The sequence below is a fragment of the Macaca thibetana genome, chromosome 1 (assembly GCF_024542745.1).
Source record: "Macaca thibetana thibetana isolate TM-01 chromosome 1, ASM2454274v1, whole genome shotgun sequence".
NCBI lineage: Eukaryota > Metazoa > Chordata > Mammalia > Primates > Cercopithecidae > Macaca > Macaca thibetana.
In genome coordinates, this window is record NC_065578.1 from 179,782,301 (window position 1) to 179,803,916 (window position 21,616).

Consider the following 21,616-nt stretch of genomic DNA (forward strand, 5'->3'; position numbering starts at 1 on the left):
AAATCCAAAGACACCTCACTTAACCTAACTAAAGATTTTTGATATTTCCCCCTAATGCTATAGAACTCCTCCTTCTCACAACTCTACCTCCATTCTACCTCATCTCAAGGTGAGGATTCTATAAAAGAAGTCCTATTAGCCCAAAGCTGTTTTCAGAATTACATGTACATTAGTCCTCCATTATCCATGGGAGATGACTCTGTGGATGCCTGAAACTTCAGGTGGTAACAAACACTATATATACCACCTTTTTCTTATACAGACTTCCCTATGATAGTTTAACTTATAAATTAGGCACAGTGAGAGACTCACAATAGCTAATAATAAAATGGAACAATTATGACATAAGCTATAATAATAAGTTATGTGAACACGGTCTCTCACTCTCTCAAAATACATTGTACTGTACTCACCTATTTTCTGACCACCTACTTTTAGTTACCATTGACCACAAGGTAACTAAAACCATAATTAAGGGAGGACTACTGTACTCACTAACACTCTCATCATCTCCCACGTAATCATTTAATAATGTTCCAAATAGCTATTTTTTTTTAAGGCTACTTTAAAAAGCAGGGGGAGGAAATCTAAATCTTTACGTATCTCAGAGGAAGTACTATAGGCATTATATAAATCTTTCTCTCTTGGGTCTCCCTATTCCAGTAAGAATGTGCATAACACACACCAGCCATTCAAATATAAACTGCTCCCTTAAGATTAATGACCAGATTCACTGAAAGAGAACCTTAGACCCACCCTCCCAACAAAAAATGCAGAATGAGATATGGACTAATCAAACTCCCTAATTTATATGACCTAATGTGACTGGTAGTCTCAATCTGATCATAATGTTTACATCAACCAAACGCAGTCATTCCTAGTATCAGGATTCTTTCAGAGTTCTTCAAACACACTGCACTGAGGCATTTACTCACTTTGTTCTTTGCCTGCTATACTCTTCTCTTCTTTTTTCACCTGGCTAATCCTGCTCATCCTTTTAAAATTCAACTCACAGGGAGTGGTGGCTCATGCCTATAAATCTAAGCAACTTGGGAGGCTGAGGCAAGAGGATCGCTTAAGGCCAGGAGTTCAAAACCAGCCAGGGCAACAGAGCAAAATCCTGTCTGAGAAAAATAAAAAAAATAAGTAAAACTGAACTCAGGTATTCAACTCCAGAAGCTTTCCCTAAATGTCCTATGCAGGAAAAGTTCCACTTCCCTTGGTACACCCATGGAATTCCTCAAAAACATTTCACATTGTATTTACCACATTATATTGAAATACTTGTGCCACATCTGTCTCCCGCAGGAGCCACTATCCTAAAGAGTAAGCATCAGTTCATTTTTATATTCTCAGAGCCTAGCACTGGCATACGGCAAATATTCCTAAATGTTTTGCAAAAACAAAACAAAAGCATGACAATTTTATTTACCACCAATTATGTACACTGTACATTTAAAAGATGCTGAGACATGGTCTCAACCATACTTAGTCTAGCTGCAGAGATAGGTCACATATAAAAAAAGAGATGATTACAAAATTAAGAAATTAGAAGTACCAAATGACTAAGATACAGGAAATGCTACAAAGTTCAAAGAATGCAGAAATCACCAGAGTACACAAGGAAGTCTTCACAAAAGAAGGTGAAGCTTAAGCTAAGCTAGTACAGAATGGCACTTCCCACATGGGAAATGACATGGGAAGAGAGATTTAAGCAGGAATGCACATGCCATGATTAGAAAACAATGAGATTACTCTGGCTAAGGCAGTTGGTTTCTATCAAGGAGTAAGAAGACATTATGAGGCAGAAGTAGGTGCAGGTCATTTTATGGAAGGCCAACAATACCAGATAAATGAGTTTAAGGAAGCGAAAGCCATATACAAATACTTTTTCAAGACTATTAATATAGAAGCAATGCAAAGATTAATTGGCAGGGGGACAGGTGGTAGGGAACCTGAAAAAGAACCAGAATTTGTTAAACACATGTAAACCTTTGTTATTTTAACACTGACAGCAATTTTAGGAGATCAATGTTCCGTTTTACAAATAAAGAAATCAAGACCCAGAAATGTTAAGTTGTTAGCCCACACAGAAAGTAGCGGGTGGTGCTTAAAGCCCCAAATCAATGCTTTCTTCTTGATACCTGCAGGAAGAAATGCAGGTGGGTAACAGTTGGAAGAATTTTTCAAAAGAATGGGCAATGTAATCAGAATCACGAAATCTTGATGCTAAACGCAACAGAGCTCAGAAGACCCCATAAAGCCTCTGTTTATATACCATTGCCAGTATTCGGTAATTGAGTACTTACTTGTATGCCCAGTGAAACTACTTGAGGGCATAGTCTCTTTTTATCCCCAGGGACCTGGGATACGGCATGGTCCAAACTGAATGTTTATTGGTGGAATGGATAGAAGGACAGATACAAGAGAGGGGGACACAGAGAGGAAGGAAAACAAAAGTGTGAGTGTGAGAGAAAGGAAAACAATCAGTAAATGAATTTGGCCACGCTGAGGTCTTTGGCACCTTTGAAAATGTCAATTTCAATAATGTACTCAGGAAAAAATGGCTAGATAGCAAGGGATCAAGGAAAAGTAGATGGTAACTAAAGGAAAAACATAGGTTAGGGCAAACTTGAAATGCCTGGCCATAAAACAAAGCTAAAGAAGGACAGAGCACAAAGAAAAATCAGAACAGGAAGGCCTTTTAAGGGAAAATTGAGATTGGTTCATAGAAGGTAAGACCAGTAAAGGCAATAATTAAACAGACTAAAAGAAGAGAGCCACACAACTGAAAAAAGGTCCTGAAGGATGGTAAACATTTAAGAGTACAGTTAAAAGAAGGGATTCTGTAGGAATCTTCCTGACCAAATTCCTTTTCCTTTTTTGAGGCCCACAGCAGTCACCAAATCTTTGAACTACCACTTCCACATCACCACTTCTCTGTCCATGAACCTATCTTACCTAAGAAAACCTTAAGATGTGGTCAAAATACTAACTAATGCAATGTATTAAATGAGTGAATCAATTTTTAAAAAATTTATTTGGAACAAAGGAGCCATGAGTTGTTCTTCCTGCCTGAAATGGCAATTTGCCCAACATCCACTTTTTAAAATCCCATCCATCTTTCAATATCCAAACCAAATCTTACCTCCTCAAAGACACCCTCTTCACTCTATCTCCACCTCTGTTGAAATAAACTTCTTGCCTATACTTACATAGTACCTTTGACCTACTATTATAGCTACTTAAATGTCTTTAATTTGCCAAAGGCAAAACCCCGGTAAATTGTGCTCTACACAATAAGTATTCAATAATGGCCAGTAAAAGAGAACACAGATTTAAGAAATAAAAATATGTACAAATATTTTACACTGTTGGTGGGACTGTAAACTAGTTCAACCATTGTGTAAGACAGTGTGGCGATTCCTCAAGGATATAGAACTAGAAATACCATTCTCTCAAGTATAAAACACACCAGCCCTTTTAAATGTGAACCACTCTCCTCCCCAAAACTGCCTTATGAAACTTGCAACACTAGTGGGTCCAGATCTTACTGTAACATACCCATTAAAAACAACAAAAAACTCAGCAATTGCTGCTTCTACCGTGAAGGCAGAAGACCACAGCTGTTAGAAAGCAAAAGAAATGAAACCTAAGATAGGACAGGAAATATACATTTTGAATCCAAATGAAACCACAAGGGAAGCAGAAATTAACTGCCAAAATAATTTAGTCAGACAATATCCAAGCAGGTAATAAGCTATTAACACTGTTATAACAAAGACTTATAAGCCTAAAGAGACAGCCATTCATTCAAATAATGTCACCACATTTGGCTGATATTCCGGGACAAAAGCTAATTTACATTCTGTAAAGGATGTACTTGGTGGAAAGGAAGTGGATGGGACAGGGGAAAACGACTTCCTGGACCACATGAACTAAAATCAGCATGTGCTCTAAGACTTCTAGAAGCTTCAGGATACACTATCTGATCTAGCATCACTAAACTCTTCTAGAACCTGGAGCCCATCCTACTTAGTTATATATTCCTCCCAATGCTCCCACTATCTTCTCTGTTCCTCTCCCCAGGCTAGGATAAGGCTCAGCTTGCTACTTTATCCAGTCTTATCCCCATTATCTCTCTCTGTTCCAAGATTTATAGTGATACATTTTTATTTTTATTTTATACCATATTGGATATTTTACTTCCTATTTAAATGACAACCATTTTTCTGCTGGCTTAGAAAACAACCCTGTGGCTGTTATATTAGAAACAAAATTTCTGACAAGTGAACCACTGAGATGCAGCCTCTTCACTATAGATGTATCATACCAAAAAAAAAAAATATATATATATATACACACACACATATACACGTATATACATACACACACACACACACGCATAAAACAAAACAGATACTTTCTGGACCTTTCCTGTAAAGGAGTCTAACAGCAGGAATCCACTTCAAGTGGATCTCACTGAAACACCCACAGCATAGGAAGAAATTAAAGACAAAAGAGAATAGTGAAGGAAGGAAAGGAGGAAAGTTGAAGGGAGTGCAGAGTATGAACAGTGCCTCCCACAACGGCAGCAGAAGTCATTCGGTGGCACCTATGCCACCTTTTATAACAGGATTTGACCTGTCTGGTATTCCCTATGACTATGATTATTCTACTTTCTCATCTTCCAAAACAACTTTGATGTCTTCTCTGTCTGGTACTTTAATACTTCCCCAACTCCTGCTTTTCCAAATTTGAGATGTTAATTTCCATTTTTCTTTTTTTCAAAATGTCATTCTTTTAAAGCATATTATACCTCACCTGTGGCCTATCCTAACCTTCTCCTACCCCCACCAAATGAACTATATTCAATACACCCTTTTCTTTTACTCAACAGAGGTGTCAAAGTCTTTTAAAATCTTTCATTCTGTCATAAATCGAAAGAGAAAATTCTCTGACTTTTCCTTCAATTTGAGTAATAAATTCCCAATATTATTTGGCCTAGAACTCCCATACTTAAGATCATTTTTATAAAACATAAGAAAGTATTTTCAACTTAACTGATTCACTTAGAAGTCTTGTCAGTGTATTAACAAGATACTTACCTTTCAACAAACAAAAAATTTCATTATCCTTTTCTGCCCAGAATATCATCATCTTTCCCACACAGAGGATAGGTTTTCTTCCTTTCATCTCTGCTCTATTTTTACAACTTGAGACTAACTCAGTTCCCTTGATGTTGAATTTTCTCTTTATTGGTCTTACTGGGGCTTCTTACCTCATATCTTCATTTCTGACCCTTCTGAAACTTCCATCTTGCTCCTTGGTTTCCCACCACCACACCATTTCAATGCCAGACACCCCAGCTCATTTCGTCTAACAAATTAAAATTCAGCTGAGACAAAACTAATTTTCATCTACATGAGGCAGGATCTGTAACCATGCAGATTAAAAATTGCCCAGTCATGATCTTCCACCACTGACAAAGGTAGGCAAGAAAATTCTTAAAATCAAGGTCACGAAAAACAACTGCTATACCCCCCAACAACATCCATTCAGCAATACTCAGCATCCTCCCTGAAGTGTCTATAAAAACCAACAGTTCTATTTTCAAAGAACGTGAACATAATGCTTCCCTAAAGACATTCTCTAGTGTCCCTACTGCAGACTTTAAATGGAATGAGTATCCAAAAGAGGAGGAGGGAAATTCAGACTGGCACAAGCCTTTATTTATGATTCCCACAACCATCACCTAGGTCTCAGACTTCTAAGGCTTGCTTTAATTTACTTAGGACAAACGCCTAAGATTGAGACAAGACTGGCTCCAGGAATCTTTCAGGGACCCCAGGACCGATGCCTCCCCCATTTTGCCTGCTCAATTTTAGCTGAAAAACATCATTGTATTCATATTTTTTCTTTTCTCCCTTCTTCAAAGAACTACGTTCATCTCAAGCTATCACTGATTCCACATCTAAGGAAATCTTCCCTATGATGTCAAGCTATAAAATATAAGGTACATTAACAAGAAGCCTCTCAAAGTCCACTGATCTTCCCCATTAAAAGTACCACCACTCTGCCAATTTGCTTTTCATAACTTTCTAGATCCACTGCCACTACCTTATTCCGGACCAAAGTCCCAAAGGGAATCTTTTGTAAGGAAAAGAACCTTACAAAAAGGATCAATTTTAAAGTCTTCCCCTTTTCTAAGCAATAGTCACTCCCCAATTAATGTCAGGCTCTAACAACCTTACTTTTCTCTGTTATCCACCAATACATTACACAGAGTCATCTTCCTAACACATAGCTATGAACATATTGATTCTAACAAATCATCTCAGATTCTCCACTGTCTACCCACTGTAACTATAAACTATGGAACATGATATTCAGGATCCTCTTAAATATAGTCACCTTATCAAATAGGATTTCCCTGACCACTTTGTCCAGATAAAACAGTACATTCCTGTCTTACTTTATTTCTCATCCTAGTGCTTGTGACCCCCGATATATATTTAACTGCTATGTTTACTGACTGTGTCTTTCTACTATAACATATCCTCCCACGTTCACCCTTTTGTTCACCAGTGTACCCTCAACACTAGAATATATTATATGTTCTCAACTTGTATTTGTGGAAAGAACAGATGAACACTGACATGCAGTGTACTATAGCTGACTTGAAGTTAGAAGACCTAGATTTGAGTTAGTTTCCACACACCAGCTATATAAGCCTCAACAATTTTACCTTCTTTGGGCTTACATTCTTCATGTGTAAAAGGAAAGGGTCAAACTTGATAATCTCTACAACTCTAAGCTTTCCCAGCTATATCACACTACCTTCTTGTCTAACTGGACTGAAAACCTCCCTTCCCCCAACTTCCCTACCTACATAACTCTGCTCAGTTTCCTTCCATTTGGAATTCCCCTCTTCTCAATTCACATCTGTCAAAATGAACATTAAGGATGAACAATATCCGAAGTGCCATTTTCTTTAAGTTTAACTGTAAGCTCTGTAAAAGGAGGGTGGAGTTCTTATTTTTCTATTTTCAGATGTTGGTACAATGCCTCCCATACAGGTGATCAACAAAACAACTAATGAATCATGAGTACATGAATGAGCAAATGAACAAAGTCTTTCCTGATTCCCTCCCATTGCTCAGGTGATCTCCTGCCTTTGGACTCAAAACACTTGGTATCTTTTATTTTTATTTATGTATTTACTTATTTATTGAGACGCAGTTTCACTCTTGTTGCCCAGGCTGGAGTGCAATGGCTTGATCTCGGCTCACCACAACCTCCGCCTCCCAGGTTCAAGCGATTCTCCTGCCTCAGCTTCCTGAGGAGCTGGCATTACAGGCACCCGCCACCACGCCCAGCTAATTTTTTGTATTTTTAGTAGAGAAGGCGTTTCACCATGTTGGCCAGGCTGGTCTTGAACTCCTGACCTCAGGTGATCCGTCCACCTTGGCCTCCCAAAGTGTTGGGATTATAGGTGTGAGCCACCGTGCCCGGCAACACTTGGTATCTTTCAAGGTACTTACACTCTGTGCTATTATTAACTTACTTGCCTAATAGACACTCAACTGCAAATTCCTTAAGACTAATCAGCACCCTGATGGTTTCCATATCTCTCTATAGCACCTACAACAGATCTTTGTCTTAGCTGTATTTATTTGAAATATTAAACAACAAAGGAATATTTGAGATGAAAAAAAGGGCCTCAAATTACAGACATCATTCCAACTGTGCTATGGTCACTGGGCATATATGTTGTGTTAAAATCAAGCATTCAAGCATAGTTCAAATATCTCATTCTTTCCTCTCCCTATTATGCTTAATAAAACTTTACTACTTTAAAAATTATAATGGCTACCCTATGTATCATGTAACTACACACCTCTTGCAATATACATATAGGGATCCACACACATCAATACGTTCACGTCACTAAACAGATAAAGTGACTTTTCCACTCATTTCAGACTTCAACCTCATCCAACTCCCTCCTCCGCAAGGTATGAAACAAGTTTTTTAAAAACATCTTTCCATAAGGCCTCCCTTTCTTAGTTCTGCTCCTGAAAGACAAAAAGGACCAATTTTAAAGTCTTCCCCTTTTCTAGTCACTCCCCAGTTAATTTCAGGATCTAACAACCTTACTTTTCTCTGTTATCAAGATTTTTGACCCACTTTACCTCTGCCTCCAAGCTCTTACTCAGCTTCCATGGAACCTTTCTGGCTGCACAAAAGCTGGTGTCCTTCCATTCAATATGTTCTCGCCATCATGTACTAAGTTCAACCTATCTACATCTTCTTTCTGAAATGTGCATCAGTAGCCGACCCCCCACCCCAAACACACATCTCGCATACACACACACTATATCCATGTGTCACTCTACCTCTGACATACCTCTGGTGTAAGTTCCTTACACCACTCTTAATGAATGTACACGACTCTCAGAATGGTATCTTCCAACTACACTGATTCTAACCCAGTTTCTTCTGAAAAACCCAACCTTGTCCACAGTGCCTCCCTCTTTCCTCACTTCCCCATCTAGTCCCCTTCTTCATCCCCTCCCCACACCGCCAACTACAGATGACATTATTCCTTAATACTCCCAACCCGAGAATGAAGAACAAGCTCCAGTTTCCTGCGGTCTCCCTCTCCTTCTGTCTGCCCTCCTCGGTTACCCCGCCCCAACTCCCCAGGTGTGCAGACTTCCTCCCCGTCCTCTACTCATGCATCGCTCCAACCAATCCCACGCCACACCACGAGTCCCCTGCCACGGGGATCAGACTCCTCCACACCCACCTCCACTCGGGGTCGCCGCTGCCTCCCCGGACGTTTCTCTCCACCCCTCGCTAGCGAGCCCGAGACCACGGGCGCGCGCGCACAGACATTCTCACGCTTCCTCAACCTCCCTCCTCGCACCGGGACGAGCAGGCTTCGCCAGAGCTCAGCCCGGCCGGTGGGGGCTTCGGCACCCATACCCGTTCCGCCCCCTCCCGCAGATCCCCATGCAGCCCCCGCCGCCCTGCCCGGCGAGGAAAGGACGCAGCAACTCCCCCGCCACCCCGGACTTACCACCTCGGTGTCTGTTGCTCCATGCCCCAACCCGCGGCCCGCTCCCCCTACGTACCAGGCCGGCCTCGGCACTCACCGGAGGTACTGCGCGCTCTGCAGGCTCATCCTCCGCCGCCGCGTCTTCCCGCGAAGCCTCCGTGGGTCTCTCAGGCTCCTCGGAGCGGCCCCGCGGCACCGCGGGTGCTGGCGGCCGCCGCCATCTTCCTCTCCTCCGGCTCCTCCTCGCTCGGCAAGGGGGTGGGGGTGAGTGAGGCGAGGGGGAGGGAGCGGGGAAAGCTGCTTTCGCTGCTGCTCCGGCCCGTGGGGCGCAGGGACACTCCGACCCAGGGGGGAGGGGGAGGGAGGAGAGGCGGGGGAAAGAGGAGAAGCAGAGGAAGGAAGTCGGCTACGAGGGGGGCTCCCTCTCGCGAGATTTCAGCAGCGCCTGTCCCTCCCGGTGATTTCCGCTTCTCTGTAGCGCTCCCTTTTGGGATCAACGAGCTGTGTGGCGCGTGTGCGGCTTCTGAGCTACCGGCTGGTGGCGCTTGGAGGCTTCCTGCCAATCCACCCTTCTCCTCCCGCGCAAGGGGGCAATCCCAACCCCACCAAGAACACCGAGGCCCAAAGAACCGGGAGTTACACTCAAAGTCTTCCCCCTTCTTATCACTCCAGCGGATTTCTCTCTTCCTTTTTGCACGCCTCCACTCTTCCCCACCGGAAACGCCGCCCCTTCCTCCTACAGTTCCTCCCAGCAGTCCCTCGACTCTTCTCTCGCGCGTAGAGAGTGACTCGAAGGACCCCCTTTCCTCTTCTCTGCAGCCCCTCCCCATGCACGCTGGGAGACTCTTGGAGGGGATAAGGTGGGGCCCGGAGAGGAAGAGAAAAGAAAAGAATCGGATTGGATAGACAGCTGCCATGGCAACTGGAGGCTGTGGTTGTATTGTCATAGTAACCAGTGTGTGCGGACAGGGTGACCCTCCCCTTGGCCAATGGATTCCCTGGAAACCGCCCAGGGTTCCCCGTTGGCTTCCCTTCCATCTAAAGGCCTCCCCCAAGTTAGGAATAGAGGTAGTTCTCCCCGGTGGTGAAGTCCACTTCCTCCTCCCTTCCCACTTCTCACAGCAACTGGGGGGACACCCCGAGGCATTCACCATGGGCTTTTCCACCCGCCTGCAGGCGGGAACCACCTCCATAGTTTCCTCTCAGAGCCGGGCGTGGAGAGGGCTGGGCCTGCGAAGAAGATGCATGGCCTGGAGGCTGGCGGGCGGCGGGCTGGAGTCGGGAGAGCGAGGCGGCAGCGCCAAGCGGCGAGGAAGGGCAAGGGGTTTCCCCACAACTGCCTTGGGCTCTGGGAGGCGGGATCCCGCCTGAACGGGGTCCCTGAGGGAGGAGAGCGGCACACGACAGCCGTGATGCCTCCCCTGCCGACGGGGATAGCCGACTTTTGGCGAGTCAACCCCTCCCCCAAATCCACCCCACCCGCGTACTCCCTCCTGACCTAGCTGTCGCGATCCTGCTGCGAGGAGGCCAGGGTGAGGGTAGGAACGCATCCTAGAAGGGTAACACGTGTTTTCTATCATTTAAGTCGGGGACTAACCGAAGGCTGACTATCGCCATAACTCTGATAGGCACCCGCAGTGGGGATCCTGCTTGATTATTAAAGGCAGACCTCCAAGTTCCTCCCTCCTCTGCAACCTTTCTCCTCTCACGGGTCTGCAGTGTTTTAAAAGTCGTCATTCTGTGTCGTTGGGTTAGAGAGGGAAACATTGGATAAAAGAGTATCAGGAAGAACCCTAGACAGATCTGTCTGATGAAAGGAGACTAGGAAAAGAAATTTCATTCTTAGAATAAATCTTTTTGGATATTTATTATGTGTGTTTTGTGTCAGGTTTCGGGCCAAAAAGCCGAAATAAAGAACGAAGTCAATAATAATATGGAGTATACGAGAAATAGCTGGAAAATTCATCATTCATGGCTTGAAGAAATTGACATTTTACAAGTTATATTTTCGGTTCGTATTGTGGAGTCATTTAAGGAGCTATCCCAAAGTACTTTAGGATATGTAACTATATAAAACCTTCCAAGAATGCAGCCCTCATAGGAGAGTTAAAATAAGGATTTTAATGGACTATTTTGATTTGGTTTGGTCTGGTTTGGCTACCTGATTCCTGCTGTCTTTTTCCATGCCAGCCAGAGAGGCACTTTCAAGATCCTTCCCTGAAACCTGTACCAATAAGACTATACCAATGTTCAGTTGAAACATCAGGTATAAGTTTGGCGGAAGCGAAAGGACAACCTGCTTTGAAATAAATTCCAAGGACAGATTGTCATTAACGAAATAGAAATTGGACTATGCCCCTCATGCTGCCAGCGCCTGGTATGATGCGGCGTGACGCGCAGCGCTTGCGGCAGTACAATGCCTTCAATCACCCGCCCGGCACCGACGCGCCGCCCACTCACGGCAAAGAGGGCCACCTAGTGAGGGATTATTCTCATTTCCGCGGTGAGGTTCTGCTTTTCCTTCTTCCATGAGCGCCCAAGGATAGATTCCTACTACCTATTACCTCAAATAGTCTACATTTCTTTCCGAAAATGTATTGGTTAGATCTTTTCCTTTTTCTTTTTTTTTTAACTTAAAGACCAATGTGATAGTATATTGGTTAGATTTTTTAAAGATTTCAACCAGAATAAAAATGGTAATAATTACCCCCTTACTAATTATGGTAATAGCCATTTATGTCTGTGGCACATATCTCCAGTAAAGAGTGTATGAAGGCCAGGCGCGGTGGCTCACGCCTGTAATCCCAGCACTTTGGGAGGCAGAGGCGGGTGGATCACGAGGTCAGGAGATCGAGACCATCCTGGCTAACATAGTGAAACCCCGTCTCTACTAAAAAAATACAAAAAAATTAGCCGGGCATGGTGGCAGGCACCTGTAGTCCAAGCTACTCGGGAGGCTGAGGCAGGAGAATGGCTTGAATCCAGGAGGCGGAGCTTGTAGTGAGCCGAGATCGCGCCACTGCACTCCAGCCTGGGCGACAGAACGAGACTCTGTCTCAAAAAAATAAAAAGAGTGTATGAACAGTTATCATACATTCCTGATAAGCAATCTAGGAAAATATTGCAACTATCTTCTCATTGTGGAAATAGAGAAATGGATCAGAAAGATGAATCCTTTTGTTAGGGTTTGCTGATTTATTTATTTATTTATTTTATTTATTTATTTTTTTTTTTTTGAGATGGAGTCTCGCTCTGTCGCCCAGGCTGGAGTGCAGTGGCGCGATCTCGGCTCACTGCAAGCTCCGCCTCCCGGGTTCACGCCATTCTCCTGCCTCAGCCTCCCGAGTAGCTGGGACTACAGGCGCCCACAACCGCGCCCGGCTAATTTTTTGTATTTTTAGTAGAGACGGGGTTTCACCGTGGTCTCGATCTCCTGACCTTGTGATCCGCCCGCCTCGGCCTCCCAAAGTGCTGGGATTACAGGCGTGAGCCACCGCGCCCGGCCAGGGTTTGCTGATTTATTCCATAAACATTTACTGAGTACTTATTGTATTTCAGATACTGTTCTGGTTATGATGGATACCACAGTGAAAGAGACCTGGTCCCTGTCTTGAGGGAACCCACCTGCTGGTAGAGATCTCAGAGTGATGATCAGGATGCAATATAAGGGATGCAGTAATTGGGGTAAGAACAAAGTAGGAACACATGAGGTCAGAAATAATCTGTGTTTTATAGCAGCTTTCCTAAGAATTTTATAAGACTCTTCAATAGCTTTACAATATCTCTAGCTAAATAGAAGAATAGCAGCATATTTTAGAGATTAGAAGACTTTGATACTAATATTTAAATTACTTTCAAAAATCAATAGGACTCAGAAAAATTATTACCTTCTATTTATATACTGTTTAATACACATTTTCTAATTTCATCTATTTCTACTTGCCCTAGTCAACAAACTTGTAGAATTACAGACATCTTTCTTTCTGCAATAGATATTGTTCACCTTTTTCCCCTGCAGATATAAGATCACATCTAAACCAAAAAAAAAAATTAAAGAGAAGCTTCCTTACTTACATTAATCCTACCAGATTTTAAGATTTTGGGTTTGTCTTTTTGGCTAAGTGATTTCATGGAAAGATCACAAGCTAATGGACCTGAGTATGCATTCTAACTCTGCCATCTTGATTTCTGAACTTCAGTTTGCTCCTTGACCAAAATGGAAGCATTACCTGTTATAGGCTTCCTGTGACCTTTAATGATGACATACATGATTGAGTGCCCATTATATAACACTGGACTTGATAAATGTTAATTTTTTTCTGCCCTTTTTTTTTTAAATTGAGACAGAGTCTTACTCTGTCACCCAGGCTGGAGTGCAGTGGCACAATTTCAGCTCACTGCAACCTCTGCCTCCTGGGTTCAGGCAATTCTAATGCTTCAGCCTCCCAAGTAGCTGGGACTATAGGTGTGCGCCACCATGCCTGGCTAATTTTTGTATTTTCAGTAGAGACAAGGTTCACCATGTTGGCCAGGCTGGTCTCAAACTCCTGACCTCAAGTGATCCGCCTGCCTTGGCCTCCCAAAGTGCTGAGATTATGGGTGTGAGTCACCTTGCCTGGCCCCTTTTGCTCTTTTATATCAAGCTAAAATGAGTAAAATAGAACTACTACAGCATAACGTTATTTTTTAAAATAATACTCTATCTAATCTTTTTTTTTTTTTTTTTTTTTTTTTAAATAGAGATTCAGTCTCACTGTGTTGCCTAGGCTGATCTCTAACTCCTGGCCACAAGCAGTCCTCCCACCTCAGCCTCACAAGTAACTGGGATTTTAGGTGCGAATCACGTACCCAGCTCTCAATCTAGTCTTTGTCTGTAATACTCATAGGTCTGAACTCACATTCAAATCTATTGGTGTCCAGTACTAGAAGATAGATTTCTTTATCCATGGCTCTGATTACAGAAAAGAACACAATATTAGGACATTGTGAGTCAGATGCTAGAGATTTAAAACTTTTCAAAAATCTTTTATCACATAAGACAGCCTAATATAACCACACTTCTGTCCAAGTAAATAGAATGGCCTCTTTTCAATCAAACATTGGTACTTGCTGAGAAGCTACTCTTAACATTCTTACCAAATTTACCCAGAGCTTTGGTAACCTGACAATTAATACATAGCAGGCCTCCTCCCTTTTTGTAATAATAGACAGCCTGCTCCATGACATCATAACAAGCCCTAATTTATTTTTATATTTAGCCTACGTATTCTGAATGTTTCTAAATCCTGTGCACAATTAGGAACTTGGTAAATCATTCTCATCAAAGTAGAAACACATTTATTATCAATTGCATACTCAGTACACAATGTGTATGAAGCTAGCCATTCATTCCTCTTCAGTATCACACCTCAGACCATAGAGTTAAGTGATTCAATCAAATGAGTAATTCATTATCTTCAAATAGTGAGTCAGATACAAATTGACATTTAAATTCAGGTCTCCTGTTGCTCAAGATTTCTTAGATCAAGGGTCAGTAGCCGTCAAACAATTTGCAAAGCGTATACTTATTCATTCACCCTAAAGAGGGATTCTTTTACCCTGAAGAATAGTCAGGAACCATTGTAGTCCAAGATTGAAGAAAAGAAACTTCTGATATGGGAAGCAGTGAGGTGACAGTTGGGGAACAATATTCAGAGCTTTCTCTCCCCCTTCACTTCTCCATTCTCCTAGTATTTACTAAGGGAAATCTTATTATCTTCAAGGTTCCCCAGCTCACAATAAGCAATACCTCTGAGAAAGTACCACACCTAAAATTCTTATCTGCTGATTTAATGGACACAATCTGGAGAAGACAAGAAGAGATGCTCATAGGGAAGATTGAAAAGTATTGAAAAACCAAAATAAAAACCCTAACCTCTCTTACTTTTTTGGCAGAAGTCCTTAGTGTTCATGCATCTCTTTACTACCCCAAGCACAGTACTTACTGAAATCATCTTGGGGGTCCCTAATCTAACAGCAACATATTTCATGTCAAAGTCTGTTGAGTTACCCAGAAGTTGCCATATTTTTCTTAAAACACCCAACTAAAATAACATAATCTTTTAATATTTTCTAGTTTCTACTTCCCTAACTTTTATCAGGTAGATACTACTTTGGAGCACTAAGAATGTGATACTGATATTCATTGTCATAAATCTGTTCTTCAAAATCAGGGGAAACATGTACATGCATATACACATGTACACACTGATATGGTTTGGCCCTGTGTCCCTGCCCAAATCTCATCTTGATTTATAATCCCCACATGTTGAGGGAGGGACCTGTAATCCCCATGTGTCCAGGGAGGGAGGTGATTGGATCATGGGGGTGGTTTCCCCCATGCTGTTCTCATGATAGTGAGTGAGTTCTCACAAGATCTTATGTTTTTATAAGTGTTTGAAACTTCCTCCTTTGTTCGTCTCTCCCTGCTGCCTCCTAAAGAAGGTGCCTGCTTCGCCTTCCACCATGATTGTAAGTTTCCTGAGGCCTCCCCGACTATACAGAACTGTGAGTCAATTAAACCTCCTTTGCTTATAAATTATCCAGTCTTGGGTAGTATCTTTATAGCAGTGTGAAAATGGACTAACACACACCTTCCTCTTTTCCCTAACATTATTATTGTACCAATGCAATTTCTAGTCAAGTTAAAATGTGATAAAGATGAAAAGCAAAGAAACTTAGGACTTAGGTCCATCACTTCAAGGCATACTAAGAGTATGTATCCAAGCACTTTTTTGCTTTGCTTTACAATCCCAGGGTCTTTTCTATTCTCAGAAAACTTTTACATATCAAAAACCTGGATAGTTTGTCCCATATTTGTAAAAGTTATTTATTTATTTTTTTTTTGAGACAGGGACTTGCTGTGTTGCCCAGGCTGGAGCATAATAGCATGATCATAGCTCAATGCAGCCTCAACCTCCTGGGCTCAAGTAATCCTCCTGCCTCAGCCTCTTAAGTAACTGGGACTACAGGCTTCCCTCACCATGCCGAGCTAATTTTTTTATTTTTTGTAGAGATGGGGGTCTCCTTATGTTGCCCAGGCTGGTCTCAAACTCCTGGGCTCAAGAAGACCTCCCGCCTTGGCTTCCCAAAGTAATGGGATTACAGGTGACCACCTCACCTGGTCATATTTGTAAAAATTCTTAATATTAGCCTGGCACAGTGGCAGGTGCCTATAATCTCAGCTACTCAGGAGGCTGAGGCAGGAGGATCACTTGAGCCAAGGAGTTTGGGGCCAGCCTGTGCAACATAGCAAGACTCCATCTTAAAAACAATTCTTAATGTTATTGGATTAAGATGTAAGAATACATTCTGGAACAAATTAAATAATAAATTAATGGGTACATATATTCCATATTTTAGCTATGTTAAGCTCTTTAAAAAGTTTTTTCCCCTGGCTTTAAGTCTCCATTGCTTTTCCATTACCCTTAGGATAAAGTTTCCAATCCTTACCATGACCTCTGTTCTGGTCTCTGCCTGCCTCTTCTCTGACAACCCTCCCCACCCCCTGGTATCACCACTCTAGCTAGAGTGACCTTCTGTTAGGTCCTCAAATAAGCAGTGTTCTTTTCTTCTCAGAGCCTTTAGATAAGTTGTTCCCTCTATCTAGGTAGTTCTTCTCCTCAGACGACTCTTATGTCTTCCTATGCTTCAAGCCTAAATCCGAACTTCTTTGGATGAGCTTTCTCTACTTTCCAACCCCCAACCATTAGGCTAAGTTAGCTAAACTGGTTATATGTTCCCATAGCACTCTGTCCTTCTTTTTCGTGGCATTTGTAAGTCTTTCATGTTTGTAAATCTTTGTTTAATATCTGTTACCTCCACTTGTAAGCTCTGTAAGAGTAGATGCTGTGCCTATTTTGCTTATTCTTGTATTATCACTTCCCTAGCAGAACACCAGATACAAGGAATGCTCAATAAATGTTCATTAAGTCAATGAATTAAAAAACAAAAACTAATTAATAGAAATTTGGTAGCTGGGTACAATGGCTCACACCTGTAATCTCAGCACTTTGGAGGCCAAGGTGGAAGGTTGCTTCAGTCCAGAAATTCGAGACCAGTCTGGGCAACATAGTGAAACAAAAAACAAGTTGGACCATGTATTCTTTAGAATTAATCCTAAAGCAGTAAGAAAAGAATTTTGTTGGGCCTTCAACTAATCTCGGTAATTGAAATTGCTATTACATTTAATAAGATTAAAGTTTTAATTAAATGAAATATTTAAGCAATGAGTAAAGTGCACACTTACAAGATGAAGGATAACTCATCAGTTATTTCACACCAGAGTCTCAGACTTCAGTGTAGAAAAACAATCTTCAACGTCCAAATTATTTTTATTTAACTTTATGTTTTTAAATTTGAAATTAGATGAAGCAGTTAATTCTTTCGTTATGTGGCAGGAGAGGGTGCTAGGGAAGGATGGCAAAAGAGAAGAGAGGCTATCAGCTAATTAGAATGTAATATAAAAAATTACCTTTAGGCCGGGCGCGGTGGCTCAAGCCTGTAATCCCAGCACTTTGGGAGGCCGAGACGGGCGGATCATGAGGTCAGGAGATCGAGACCATCCTGGCTAACACAATGAAACCCCGTTTCCACTAAAAATACAAAAAAATTAGCCGGGCGTGGTGGCGGCGCCTGTAGTCCCAGCTTGGGAGGCTGAAGCAGGAGAATGGCGGGAACCCGGGAGGCGGAGCTTGCAGTGAGCCGAGATCGCGCCACTGCACTCCAGCCTGGGCGACAGAGCGAGACTCCGCCTCAAAAAAAAAAAAAAAAAAAAAAAAAAAAATTACCTTTAAATTTTCGCAAAGAAAATTGGATCGGGGTGTAGAATGGAAAGCTCAGTGGTCTCTATTTTTCACCAGAAAAGTGTTTATAAATTCTAGCATTATTATTGTTAATTTTTTTGCCTGTAATAGGATAGGGTTAAGTAAACTCAATGTAGGATTTTAAGGAAAGGGCTATATCCAATTTCAAAGTAAATGTGATAATTAAGTTTCTGGAGGCAGGTTCTGAATTCAATTCAATTAAATAAGGCATATAACATATGTAAGCAGCCTGGCACTTAGTAGACACTCAACAAATGCTCTTACTGTATATAAAGGGTGAATAAGAACTGCATACACACTAATTAATGTAGGTTAAATGCACCTTTAAAAACAAGTACAAAATGCTGTAGAGGTACACAGCATACTGCCTCAAAACTATATGACCAGTTTTATCATATGACCAACTTTCCATCCTTCCTTCCTTCCTTCCTTCCTTCCTTCCTTCCTTCCTTCCTTCCCTCCCTTCTTTCCTTCCTTCCTTCCTCCCTTCTTTCTCTTTCTTTCTTTCTTTTTTCTTTCTTTCTCACTTTCTCTCTTTTTTTCTTACCCTGCCCTGCCCTGCCTTCTCCTCCCCTCTCCTCCCTTCCCCTCCCCTCTTCCCTCTCCTCTCCTTTCTTTTCTTTCCTTTCCTTTTCTTTTCTTTTTTCTCTTTCTTTTCGACAGGGTCTCACTCTGTTGCCCAGGCTGGAGTGCAGTGGTGTAATCACAGCTCACTGCAGCCTCAACCTCCTGGGCTCAAACAATTCTCCCACCTCAACCTCCCAAGTCGCTAGGACAACAGACATGCACCACCATGCCCACCTAATGTTTTTTATTTTTGAGGTCTCACTGTGTCACCCAGGCTGGTCATGAACTCCTGACCTCAAGTGATCCTCCCAACTCAGCCTCCCAAAGTGCTGGGGTTACAGGTGTGAGCCACCATGCCTGACCAGTATAAATTCTTTCATCTATTTCTGAAGGATATCTTAGTTCATTAGCTGTTCTATATTTGAATGAAATGAGAGCCAAGATCTCGTGCAAAGCTAAAGAGGATAAGGAGGCTTCTACGGAGCAAAACCAGCTGCTTATGCTTTCCCCTGACCTCTTTCAAACTAACGCCTCTGGAATGGCTCTGGCTTGCATGCTGTGTCTCATTCTCTTGCTCTTTCAACCATTGGCTATAATGTTCCCATTATGGTCCTCCAAGTCATCCATTTCTTTGTCCAAGAGGACATGCATGGTTTTAGTTTGGTTTTTGTTGTTGTTTTGAGACAGGGTCTCTCCCTGTCACCCAGGCTGTAGCGCAGTGGCATAATCACAGCTCACTGCAGCCTCAACCTGCTAGGCTCAAGCCATTCTCCCACCTCAACCTCCTGAGTAGCTGGGGCTACAGGCACACGCCACCACGCCTGGCTAATTTTTGTGTTTTTAGTAGAGATGGGGTTTCATCATTTTTCTCAGGCTGGTTTTGAACTCCTGGGCTCAAGCGATCCACCTGCCTTAACCTCCCAAAGTGCTGGGGTTACAGGCATAAGCCACTGCACCCCACCAGTTTTAGTTCTTTAACAATGTCCCTATAGGTAAGACCAAGACCAGAGGGCATGCCAAATAATTGGAATGCCAACATTTCCGAAATATAGGCATCAGTGGGCTAGATGTTACAGAAGGTTACCAGCTGTAGAAAGAAGCTGAAATTAATTTTCTCTAAGTGTTTGAGGAACAGTCAAATTTTAGCATGAAAGCACAGTGTGAATGTTAGGTAGAGTTGAGTTTAATATCTATAGAGAATATTCAATTGATGGTGATCAATTCCTATCTTTCTCTGCCTTTTCAAGACAAATCTATATCGAAACTAAAACTTTACTTCTGGGAATCTTAATCTTGGTGTATCCTGCTACTATGGAGAAGTTTGATGAGTTGTGTATCCTCTAGAATTTTAGTATTTAGTAATTTATTCAATCTTTCATTCAGTTTTCTTAAATAGAATTTTCATTGTATCAGGTCATATGCTAGTCCTTAGGGTGCAAATGGTGAACGAAACAGTCCTGCTCTCAGAGCTTAAGGTTTAAAAGACAGTTAAGTAAAAGGGAAGTTATATTATAGAGTGATAAATGCTGTGATAGAAGTCTTTGGAACCATTCCACTTGAGATCAAGTACAGACATGCAATCAGGTAATCCACTTAAGTGTCCCAGTCAACTGTGAAGTCCTTCAGAATGAGATTATGCAGAGTTTACTTGTTCACATTCTATTTCCCAGCAGGAAAAGGAATACACACAGCTCTTCGTACCATAAAAGTGATGGAAAACCATGGCTAAAAGTATACTAAATTATGCCTGAAAGATACAAAACTATATACATAAAGTGCAACTATGAAATAGAATTACATAGAAAATGGTCATAAATATAATAAAATGTTAATAGCAGTTATTTCTGAGGTAAACTACTTATGGTTGGCTTTAATTTCATGCACTTTTCAACATTTTCCGCCAACCAAAAAACAAAAGTTGAGTTTATTATTGTTATTGTTGTTTTGGTGGTGGTTTGCATTGTTTTTAAAGAATACCTGAACTTCTATATTACAGGAGCCTGAAAGTAACATTGGAAGTTGAAAAGGAAGCAGATTAAAGATAAGTGTAGGGCCTGGCGCAGTGGCTCACACCTGTAATCCCAGCTACTTGGGAGGCTGAGGCAGAAGAATTGCTTGAATCCGGGAAGCGGAGGTTGTTGTGAGCCGAGATCGCACCGTTGCACTGCAGCCTGGGCAACAGAGTGAGGCTCTGTCTAAAGGGAATAAAAAAGAAAAAAGATAAGTGTAATAGCTTTTCACAACTGATGATTGAAAAAAAAAAATCTTGTTACAGACAATTCCTATGGCTCTAATGCAGTATCAACAACTAATACTTATGTATAAGCAAAAATTGATGACGATGATCATTTTTTAATACAACAGTGTAGACCAAAATGCCTCTGTGGTAATTTGTGGATCTACTTCTGGAAACTGTCACAGCCTGAGAAAGATGGCATGCCCTGGATGGAATTCACAGAGAATTATTTTCAGTAATAAAAGTTTAAAGTTATACCTTTATTTGTCATTTTGCCTTTTCTTACCTTTAAAATTATTTTCTCCTCCTCCCTCAACTCTAGGCCATGCTACTGGCCCCGCCCAGTTATGTAACAACTTGCATTTCCTCAATTCTCTGGAATGTGGCCAGTCAGGAACTTCCACATTTACTTTTTTTTTTTTTTCCCCATTTGTGGGTAAGAACGTAAAAGAGGCAGGAAAACCGAATTGAGAAAGAAGAAAGAATAGGGGAAGAGAGAAAGAAAAAAGAAAACCATGAAGTCTGAAAGAGGCAAAAGAAGAGATAGATAAGCAAAGAAGCACATTGCCTGGTGGTAGTAATAGTTGTTAGACACCCATCTGTTATCATCTGTTTTCCATGGGAGATTTTAAGAAGAGGCTAGATCCCCAATCTGTCTTAAAATAAAGAAAAGGGACCCTGTTGCCTCTAAAATATACTTCCAGACTCAGCAGTCTCTACATTCTGAGTGGGGCATCCCTAGATTTGCTGCCTAAAATCTATGACAGTTGGAAATTGTTCCATTTAAGATCCAGTTCAAGAAGCTATACACCGTAAGAAACTTTATATTGCCATTTAAAAGACCGACATTCTCCAGATTGCTTGAGCCCAGGAGTTTGAGACCAG

General features: G+C 41.8%; 1 protein-coding gene and 1 long non-coding RNA gene across 8 annotated transcripts in view; one reads left to right on the forward strand and one right to left on the reverse strand.

Moving 5' to 3' along the window:
• SMG7 (SMG7 nonsense mediated mRNA decay factor) overlaps positions 1-9,290 on the reverse strand; it is an 87,833-nt gene extending 78,543 nt beyond the window's left edge. For 4 of the 7 annotated variants that reach the window (XM_050765887.1, XM_050765869.1, XM_050765885.1 and 1 more), the window contains exon 1: positions 9,162-9,246. In XM_050765887.1, coding sequence (XP_050621844.1) covers positions 9,162-9,190 — 29 coding nt within the window. In that variant the 5' untranslated portion in view covers positions 9,191-9,246. Of the gene's footprint in view, positions 1-9,161 lie in introns of all 7 variants that reach the window. The other 3 variants (XM_050765821.1, XM_050765853.1, XM_050765828.1) reach the window with 3 other exon arrangements.
• A 2,215-nt stretch (positions 9,291-11,505) lies between these two features.
• Positions 11,506-15,492, forward strand: LOC126940259 (uncharacterized). Its single transcript, XR_007720689.1, has 3 exons — positions 11,506-11,567; positions 12,623-12,748; positions 14,827-15,492. It is a non-coding gene; the product is annotated as an uncharacterized LOC126940259 (long non-coding RNA).
• Positions 15,493-21,616: the final 6,124 nt, after the last annotated feature.